Source organism: Corvus kubaryi, unplaced genomic scaffold, assembly GCF_017639235.1.
Source record: "Corvus kubaryi isolate FWS band 111438036 unplaced genomic scaffold, C.kubaryi_AGA036_p1.0 76, whole genome shotgun sequence".
NCBI classification, from domain to species: domain Eukaryota; kingdom Metazoa; phylum Chordata; class Aves; order Passeriformes; family Corvidae; genus Corvus; species Corvus kubaryi.
This window is the reverse complement of record NW_024582063.1, coordinates 9,473,692-9,484,111: the sequence shown is the minus strand read 5'-3', so window position 1 is coordinate 9,484,111 and position 10,420 is coordinate 9,473,692. Positions and strand designations below refer to the sequence as shown.

The 10,420-nt window shown below is 43.7% G+C and overlaps 1 protein-coding gene across 3 annotated transcripts; it reads left to right on the top strand.

Annotated features, from left to right (window-relative positions):
- Positions 1 to 57: 57 nt before the first annotated feature.
- Positions 58 to 4,626, top strand: LOC121675779 (pre-mRNA-splicing factor CWC22 homolog). 3 transcript variants are annotated; one of them, XM_042051508.1, is made up of 7 exons: positions 58 to 159; positions 518 to 589; positions 821 to 958; positions 1,622 to 1,674; positions 2,289 to 2,372; positions 2,606 to 2,698; positions 4,058 to 4,626. In XM_042051508.1, the coding sequence occupies exons 2-7, from the start codon at positions 520 to 522 to the stop codon at positions 4,106 to 4,108; spliced, it is 489 nt and encodes a 162-aa protein (XP_041907442.1). In that variant the 5' UTR covers positions 58 to 159; positions 518 to 519; the 3' UTR covers positions 4,109 to 4,626. The 3 variants fall into 3 exon arrangements, with proteins under 3 accessions (XP_041907442.1, XP_041907441.1, XP_041907440.1); XM_042051507.1 differs by having other exon boundaries at positions 150 to 322; XM_042051506.1 differs by lacking the exon at positions 58 to 159 and adding an exon at positions 166 to 346.
- The last annotated feature ends 5,794 nt before the right edge of the window (positions 4,627 to 10,420 follow it).

The following is a 10,420-nucleotide window of genomic DNA, read 5'->3' as shown; positions in this document are numbered from 1 at the left end:
CGGTGCCGGCCCAGGGGCGGCGGAGCCGGGGCGGCCGCGGCCCCAGCGCGGGTGGGTCGGGGGCGCTGGGGCGGCCGGGCCGGGGCGCGGGGCCCTCTGACCGCCGAGGGCCGTGGGCGGGCCCTGGGCGGGATCCGTGATCCACCGAGAGCCCGGCACGTAGGTGTGGGGATAAAACCCCCCTGGCGTCTGCGCTAGCGGCGCCCAAACGCGGGTCTGGCCTCCGGTTCCTGGTGCCAGGGGATGAGCCTGAAGGTGCTCTCCCCACGCAGTGTGGTGCCGTGTCATAGGACGGGAATGTGATCCTGTGCCATGTGCTCCGGTATGAGCCTGCTGGAGCGTGGAGGTTGGACCGGGTGCCCCTCTGTGGTCCCTTCCAGCTGTCCTACCCTGTGATTCCAGGGCGCTGCCTCAGGCGTGCTCGCTCGTTTCCTCTGTTTCTGCCCTGCCCTTTTTTCCCCCGCTCCCAAAGTCCTTTGGAAATGATGTTATTGAATGTACTTTTGCCTCTGACTAGATATGGATAACAGGGAGGATGAAAAAAGTAGGACGGTGTGTGCAGCCTCAGAAGAAGGGCTGAAGGCCCGAGGTAGGCGCTGTGATCTGTTGCTGTTCTGTGGTGTTTGTGTGTCGCCCTCTGTGTCACTTACCGGGTTTGGTCACTTGCTGATGGCGGTAGACCATGGCACACTGGAAGAGTGGGGAAAAACACAACAACCCCTCAAACCAGAGGTTTATTGTGTTTAAATTCTGCTAAGAGTAATTTCTGTAGGCCACAGTTACTAGCAGGCTTGTCACTGTTAACTTGTGTTGCCCTAAGGAAAAGAAAAAAGGAAACGAAAGCGCAGCAGAAGCAGATCCTCATCTGTTTCATCTACATCATCTTCTAGCAGTACATCCACCTCTTCCTCCTCATCACAGTCATCCTCAAGGTCATCTTCTTCCAGTAGTAGTAGAGGTAAGCTACCTCCACTTGCACTTAATATTTTCCAGTTTCGACAGCACCCCTGAAGGCATTTAAAGCTTGTTTTAAATGTGGTGAAACCACCACAGAGTGACAGTGTAGAATACCAGTGCTGCTTGTTCAGGGTGTTTCTCTCATAACCCTCCCCCCACTGTGTGTAAAGGTGCCAGTTCACACACAGTTTGCAATGTCCTTGTGTTAAATTCCTTCAAAAGAGAAACTGCCATTCAAATAAATGTTACTTGGTAGCAGTATGCTGTATATATTTAAGCCCCTCTATTCATTACATTTTCAAAACACAGATCTTTTCTTACTTCACTAGTCTATCTAGATCAGAGTTGTGGGTTTTGGTTTAGTCCTACTTTGGTCTTAACATTTCAAGCATTTAATGTTGAGGACTCACATGAAGCCAGCACATCTGCAGAATCAGTAAATCGGGTATTTTCACTTTCCATGTTAGTCCAGTAAGTGGCAGTAACTTAATGTGTTTTCTTTGTCTGGGTTAGTTAAATCTGTGTCAATATATATAGCTGAATTAAAGCATTTTCTTCCTATGTTTCACGTTTCTGTTTGTCTCATCTGTAACACAGATGCCTTTTTCAGAATGCTAAACTTATAGGGTTTGATTTTGTTGTTTATTTTTTTCCTTAATTTTAGATTTTCCTAAGTCTAAATCAAAGAAGAAGAAAAAAGAAAAACACAACAAAAAGGTAAACGTTTACAAAGAGAAATAAGTAGTTAACAAACAGAAATTAGTTCTTTGTATTTCAATATCCTTAAATGTCATGTAAGACAATGCTTTTGTCTGTGGCTGTGTAAATCTAAATCATGCTTGTAGGGTTGTGGTGGCTGAACTGATAAATGGGTGCTTGACTTTATACAAAAAGAGAAATAATTTAAAAGTTACTTTTGCCAGTCATTGCTGGTCCAGCTGGAGTTTAGAGTAGTCTCTGAAGAAAAGAGAAGTGGGAATGTTGATAACTTTGTAGAATTTGACAGAAGAAATTATTTACAGTCAGAGAAGCGAGTGGTGGGTTCTTGCTGTTGTAATTTTTCTATTTCATTTTCAGTGATTTTATATATTTGGGTTACTGTAAAAGAGAGAGAACGGGGAATCAGACCATTTCTGTTCCTCACAATCCCAAGGGTTGCTAACCCTGCTGCATTACTTTCTGTGTACTTCAGCTACTCCCTGTCCAGCAAGTGGTGAAGGCAAGCAGTAGTAGCTGTCTTGACTTGAGTGGCCTTGAGAGATCCTTGTGGGTGTGGGGGTTTTTGCCCTTGTTAGTCTGTAAGCATAAGAGCATATGTCTTATTCTTGTAGAAGAGGAAAAAGGAGAACAAAATGAAGAAAAAGAAAGAAAAGAAGAAAAGGAAAGAGAAAACAGGACCTGTCCAGCTTTCCAAGGTATGCTTGTCCGAGTGTGAAGCCCTGTTTTTTTTTCATCTACATATTTAATCCATCCTGTCATAAAAATGTCAAAAAAATAAGAGCACCAGTTTGGTCATCAACAATAGAAACCTCTCTCTGTTGTTTTGGACAGTCAGGAAGCATAAAAGATCATTGTCTTTAATTTTACTTAAGATTTGTAATATTACAGAACAAAGCTTATGTCCTTTTAATGTGTGATCTCATTTAAGTTCTTCAAAAACAAAAAGAAGAATGAAAACTACAGCATGATAACTGGAAAGAAAATCAAGATGAAAATAAAGAAGACTAAGGAAGATATAGAGGTAAGAGTTAAAGAGTCTGAACGTCCCTAAGAAGAAAATACTGTATCTTTTAATATTTTTCTAATAGTAGTTTTTGTAGAAGAGTGGGTCTTGCAGTTACGAGTTGTAAACTGAGTGTAGCTTTTAGTGTGGCTGTGATGCCCTCTGAGATCTTTTAATTCATTCTTTTGGCAGGTTTTATGTTATGAGGGGGCTTGGAATACTCAGTCATGAGCAGATAAACCAAAGGATGCTGGTGCAGGTCCTTAGAATTTCAGCCTCTGATCATTAGCCAGCTTGTAGCTTTGTGTTACACTGGTTTTAATTGTACTCATCTTCTTTCAGTCTCTTGTGATCAGTTGTTGTAATTGCTACTTTACTGTGGTTTTCTAACATATGCAAGACTAGCCTTTATTTAGAGAGGAATTTTAAAAACCCCAGTAGTATTATTAGGACCGCATGCTCCTGCATTTTCTCAAAGCAGTCAAATGTTTTTGCTGAGATACCCGGGGAAGTAAGTATCATGAATCATGTTGTGTGCTACTGCTATGGATGTTTGGACTCAGCACTTAAGTAATACCTTCACTCTTTTCAACAATTTCCACACCTTAGGGTGACCTGCAGAGGGCTCTGGCACTGATTAGGAAGTGCTACTTCCTTGAGGTATCCAGCTTGGCAGATTCTGATTCAGCCCTACTAATTCATTCTACAGCTACCAAAGCAGTCCTGAGAATTGTGTGTTAAATTATGCTGAATGCTTGCTAGTTCTGTTCAGGTAACCTGCTTGTTATGGTATTTGATGTCAAATATTTGACGTTGGTCCTTTTTTGATTGGTGCCCGTGGTCTTGTTGAATTGAACAACATCCACTCCTTACAATATTTAAGGATTCAATAATTTTTTATAAAAAACACTGGAATTGACTGGTTGGGCCATCTCTTACGTGAAGACAGAACCTAAATGCAGGGGTCTGGTATGCTGCAAGTTGCTGTTTATGCATAGAAAAAGAAAAGATACTTCCCAAAGCACAGGACTTGCTGTGGGTACAGTGAATGTTGCTTCAGGCACCAGAGAGGAGCATCTGTTGTGCTTGTGAGTTCCCTTCTGGGCAGGCTGTGAGCTGCACGATGACAAGCCAGTGGAGCCTCCGCAGGGAGCCACTTAGGAAATGTCTCATGGAATAGTGACAGCTTGTCTCCCCATTGCCCATTGCCTGGCACTTCCCCTGGGCACCCACGCCTCGCTGGGAGCTGGTTAGACCCAGCGGTGTCAATGGCACTTGCTTTGGGATGTGAAAACCCCACAGAAACCAGGGACCTGTGGCCTTGCTCCACTGAGTACAGGTCTGTTCAACCACTGCCTCTGTTTGTCTGCTCTGCAGAGAGACCGGAACCGTGCACAGCTCCTGGAATTTCTGAACTCTGCCTTGTGATGGGAAGAGTGCTCACCAAGGACTGGTAGATGTGCCCAGCCAACCATCATCCTAGCAAAACACTACAGGGAAACTCAGGGAAAAGGACACCAGGTTGGACAAGACCAGACCCTCCTACTGAGAAGACAATTGGGATGTCCTTTTTTTAATGGCAAAATGAAGAGTAGCTAATAACTTGTTAATGGAGATCCATGTCCTCCTTTTGAGATTCTAAGGTAATAGCCAGGCTGTGGTGTTTTAGAAAAGCTCAAGTGTGTGTTGTTCACCATGATAAGAAATGACACACTGAAGTCCAGTAATGTAATTTCTGTCCTAACTGCATGTGGAATGCACTCTTGATTTCAAATGTCTTAATTTTTCTAGTGGTTTAAGCAGAGTATTTGTAAATGTCTATTTGAAAGATGAGGTGTGTCTTTTATGTATATTTTTTTCTGCTAGTGGTTATGCTTATCCTAAAGAGCAAATTGACCTTTGTAAATAGAACATCCTTTTACATAAATGATTTTTTTGGAAGTTCATTCACTAATATGTTATTTTCTTTCAGAATTTGAGATGTGATGCTTCTCTGGACAGTTCATTGCGCTCTCTCTCATTAGAAAGTGTAACAACAAAATACTCTAGAGCAATAATGGTAGCAAATTATTTTTATCCTAAAATAGAAGCAGGAAAGGTCTCTGGTTTTGTTTGCTTATCTGAATCAGTTGTTCAGCTCACAATAGACAGCTTACCCCCCACACCTGGAGTTGCAGTTCCTAAATTAAAAGCTCTGGAGTTCTGGCCTGCTTTTCTGATCCTGTGAGCTATGTATCAAATCTTCCTCTGTTCAAAGTGCAGCAAGGCACATACCATGGACATACCTTAGTGTGATGGAGAAAGAGCTGTGGAATGGTGTTGAGGCAGGCAGTGACAGTGACTTTACGGATCTGTTGACAGTCCACTGTGAGATGAGACAGGTATGGACAGGCAGCAGCAGCCCAGCACAGCTTGTGGGTGTGCCAGCTGTGGTAATTTGCTCAGTGCCTGCACTCTTCCTTCCAGACCTTGGCTCTTGGTTGCCCAGCAGGCTCCTCTGTACATAACCCTGCTGTGGGAGTTCCGCTTGAATCACTCGTGAAGCAGGTGCTCCTCGGGAGCTGCTGTTTAGGAACGCCTGAAAGAAGGACTCAAGGAGAGTTGACTTAGACAAGAACATCAGGTGTACAGCAGTCAGAGTGGGGGGAGTTCATTAAAAGAGCAAATGGAAAACTGTGCCTCTGTCTGCTACGGTGTTTTGAAGTAAACCTGAAGATTTGTACCATTGCTCAAGGGATAATTTTATAACTGTTTTGATGTGTGAAACCTTCTGAAGATGCTAGAATCCTCTCCTTTCCCTAGTTTTCTTTTGTTGTGAAGCATTTTGTAGTTGTTGCAGAGATGTAACTCTTTAGAGACTAAAGCTCTGATCCAGCAGAGCAACTCCTTACATCCTTATGAACATAAAACTTGGAAAAACATAGGTAAGAAGTGGAGTTTCCCTGACTTTTAATCTGACAATAGAAAGGGTTTTTTGAAAGCACTGTTCTGAAATGTCAGTAGGGGGAAAAACCAACCAAACAAGAAAACCCCATATTTTTTTTATGGGGATTATGCCTTGATTTATGCTACTCTGGTATTTTCTTGCTAGTGATGTCAAAGCATCTTGCCCAGATAAGCAGCTTTTGTCTCTGGACTTTGCATAAGGTTAATCCCAAACACACTCTTAGAAGACACTTAACATGCGTCCCATTCCCTAGGTTATATTTTATGTAAAGATAATATAATTTCTGAAAACTTGGTGCAGGGTAGGGAATACAAATTTGGAAGATGGAAAGAAAATAGGAATGGGAAACCCAGAGATCAGAGTTTTAAAGAACTGCATTGGTTGAAGGTTCATACGTACTTTAAATAATTTACTTTTTGTTGCCTTGGTCAAAATCATAAAAACTCCTGCCCTGTTCCACATTAGTATGGAAAAGGCAAAGGGCCTTTAGTAATATGATGTGGTCTTTTAGGATTTTGGTAGTTGCCAATTCTCATGGTACAAAAATGAGTTAAACCATTTTTTCTTTAAAAAAAACATTTTGTGTGTGTGTGTGTGTGTGTGTTCAGAACAGAGGAATTTTCTGTTTAGTTTTTTTTTTTTTGCATGCTGAATATGGTGATGTTTTAAATTATTTCTGTGCCACCATTTACTTCTAAGCTATCATTTCTTCTAGAAAGCTGAGCTGGTTAAACTCTGTGGCAGTGATTCTGCTCTATTCTCTCCTGCCCAGTCAGTTACAATGCTCTCTGAAACTTCCCAGCAGCTGCTGCTTTTATAAGCCTCATTTTCTGTCTTTCCCATCTCCATGTAGATTCTCAGGTTTCTAGAGAGCTTTGAGTTATGTTGCATCCTTCCCTTCTCCATCTTTCCCCACAAGCACTGAGATCCTGTGCATCTTCTTGGGGCTGAGTATCTTTGAGGCAGATTCCAGTCCTCCCTAGTGAGCACAGGCCCTTACAGCCAGAATACTTGCCTTGCACCCTCAGGGCAGTTCATTTTACTGACCTTTTCACTAAAGCACAGCTTCTTAGAACTGCCTCAGATCCCTGTTGTGGCAGCTGCACCACAGACTGAACCAGATGAGAAGGTTACAACAGTAAGATTGTGGTGACAATCAGGTTGAGAAATTTGCATGAGGGAACTGTGAAGCAGCGTGGGATGTTAACCTGATACACACATGGCTGATAGAGAGACTTGAGACGAGGTCTACCAAAAAGTGCAAGTCGTGGGCGGAGGTGAAGGCTGGAACAATAGAGCAGTGGAAAAGGTGTGAGGTAAGGATGGAAGGACACTGCTGCTATTAGAAGTCATGGAGTGGGGCAGAGGTCAGGTGATGAGGCAGGGGCTGCAGAAGCTTACCTGGCTGGGCAAGTTGAGGTTCTTCCTAAAATGCTGAATAATAGAAGTCTTTCAGATATGAAACCTTCTTTTTATGTGAGTGTGTGTGTGTGACAGTCTTCCCTACCATGCTCACTTCCTGTGTTCCTGCACCATTTGCCATTCTGAGAATCATGCAGAACTCAACTGAATTTTTTTTAGCAGCAGAATTTTCGGAAACAGAAGTCACTGTCATGGGAAGGAGGGGAAGGCTACATTCTCGGAGCTGCTGCTGCCATGCTCATCTTCCTTGGCACTGTTTAAAGTATTCTATCCCTGCCAGTTCTTGTGGGCAGTGCAATCCTACTCATTTCCTTTACAGTTGGCTTGAACTTCACTCTTTTGCCCACACAAAAACGTAGCAGAGGTGAAAAGCTCAGGAAATATTTATAAATGCCACTTTGACTGGAAGTACCTGGCTCCATGGAACTAAGATGTCTGAGCAGGGCCTGCCATTTTGGTAGCAGTTCAATATTCAATATGGTTAAACTTGGGCAAGTTGTGCTGTTTGGATGTACTTGAAGTTTCATGCTGCAGGAATGTGTGAGCTTCCCAGTCATCCTCTGCAGCGGGGAAATCTGAGTGAGCTCTACACACAGGGGAAGAGCAGAGGTCAGAGTGGCTGGAGTGACTTGCCCTGGGGTCATCTGCTGAACCTCTCCTGGTGTGGGCAAGGGCCTTGATGGCTGGTGGAGCTCTGATGTCCTTTCATGTGTTAAACACACTCCTCACGGTCTTTGCTGTGTGTATTTAGAAACAAGTTTCCAAAGTTCTGGTTCAACACTCAGGATTGAGAGCTCCCCTTGGAGTCATTTGAGGACTCTGTGGAATGGCTGGATTTTATGTCATAGTGGGTTTTCCTGAAGGAATGAGGTCCTGGGCACACCTGAGAATGCACTTAGTTACATTTGAAGCTGTAGGGTGATGAGTTTTTGAGGAGCTGCTTCTTAAAATTATTGGCAAGCACCTGGCTACCTAGTTCCATCTCTGGACAAAATTAATCATCAAAACTACTGTCCAGTGCAGAGATTGTGATTTGTTTGCCTGTTGACAACAGAAGGGTTTTTTCCCTGCCTGTTCAATTTCAGTCTTAAACTGTGCTTCAGGACTATGACTCATGTAGTGTTTGAGGGATGAGCAGGACAGTGCTGAGGGGTCTAAGGAAGCCTCTGGAGAGCCCTTTGGAGCAGCAAGAAGAGCATCATTACTACCCAGCCTGAGAGGCACAACGTGATGGCAGCTGTTCCCATGCCAGCATGCTGGCCACTGGTGCCATCTTCTACTCAGGCACTGAACACCAGGGCTAACATCACTTGTGTTCACTTTGTTCTCCATTCGTGAGCTGCTCTAGGGCTGACAGAACAGTGGTGTGAGAGGGAGGAATCTGCATTTGTCACGAGAGGCCCGGTTAGGAAGCTGCTGCCTTTCCCTGGTTGGTCGGTGTTCGAATATCTGCCGGTAGGTGGCATTGCTGTCCAGCTGGAATGTCGCAGAATTTTTCTTTTTTTTTTCTTTTTTTTTTTTTTTAATTTTTTTTTTTTCCTTTGGACATTGGCTTTGCACTTTCTTATTCTGAAACCCTATAATTAGCCCGCAAATACCTAATTATGGTTGTTTATGGGGAACATGTGTTACTGCTGTCCTATGAATTTAATCCAGTCTTTGTTCCTTTCTTGCCCTTGGCTGTGCTGAGGACAGACAATGGCCTCTTCTGCTGGTGCCTGTGTGCCAAAGGCAGCAGGAAGCCTTTAACTTCTCAGTAGCTGAATGCAACAGGAGCAGGTTGCTGAGAGCCAGCAGGGGCCTGGAAGGTGCACCACCCTACCTGGGGCTGCTGAGTTCTTCAGAAACTGCGCTCTGCTCTTCTCCATCTCCTAAGTACCAGTGCTGGAACATAGAAATAAAATGCACCAACTTAAGGAGTATTTCACTGTCACTGCTTCATAACACATCTGGTTATTTAAATAGTCTTCAGACCAAATTAAGTGCAATCTATTGCTTTAGGCAACCTGACACTGCAGAGAATCGAGTTGCAAAAAGTACTGCACATGGACTGTGACCTGATAGGGGCCTCTGAGGATACAGCATTGTGAACACTAAACAGATGTAATAGTAATTACATTCTGAGAGCAGATACGCTGATGTCAGAAACACAGAAGCTCTTTCCCCTGCTTTGGTGTCTCTGCTCCTGGGTCAGATTACATTTACTTGGTAGAGGCAATGTGTCTGTGGCTAAAATATAGAGGTGAGATGCTGTAATCTGTGGGATAATCCTAGCCAGGACCCTAAAAAATTATAATTTTATGAAGTGTACAGTGACAGTGTATACAGTGTATTCTTGTAGGCCTCTTTCTCACCTTTCTGTCGTGTTTATTAAGATCTCATTCTGTAAGGGTTTTCCCTTAGTCTGAGAATATCTGTGTGCAGCAAATGCACAGAAAATACATGTTGGTCATTGGGAGACCTGGGCCCAAGACCCAGCACTGAGGGCCAGCAGAGTATCTTTCTGCTGTAAGCCAGTTTGAGACGTGGCTTGTCTGTCCATGCAAAGGGAACAAGAGGTCCCTTGTGCCAACAGCTCATACATGGACAGCAGTACCAGGGAGAGGCAGGCACTGAAATTATGATGTCTCTGCCTGGCACAAGTGGGTGGAACTGAGGGAGGCCTAATAGCCCTTCCTCTATTGCAGGGCACAGCCAGAAAGGCTGTGACTGATGCAGTCCAGTTCTTCTCAGAATGCTTTTGGGCAAAACCACAGTAGCATGTCCTACAGCAGGGAGGTGTAGCAGAACACAGGAATATCAGAGTGGCCATCCAGTCAAACTATCTGTAGTTTTCCTTCTGGAAGAGGCCTATAGCAATATCTGGGGGAAGTAGTGTAAGTAACAATACAGATTTGCTTGTCCACAGCTTCTGGCAAGCAATAGCTTAAGCCCTGTGCTATAGGCTGCATCTAGAACACTGTGGTTTAGTAATCCCCAGTACTCACACAGTCCCCTTTTGGAACCACTCATCTATCTGATGTGCAGAATGTGCTAAGCAGTGGAATTCATGCTTTAGTAATACTTCATGTGGGGAAAAAATGGTTCCCTTTTGTTAAACATATGTATGCTTTGTATATACGGTGCTTAGCACAGGGAGCCCTGAGCCATCTGGGGCCATCTGCTGATATTAGAGTGTTCCAGTACACAGGATCAGGTATGGAATCAGCAGAGTGACTCAAAAGTATCTGGAGACAAAACATCCATTTTGTCTCATATCATCTCATTTTGTGGTAATACTGGTTAATGTAAGACGTGCTTGGAAGCACATTGATGAAGACTTCAATTCAACGTTGTATCTGCAGACCATGTAGCTTCAGAGAATTTCAGAC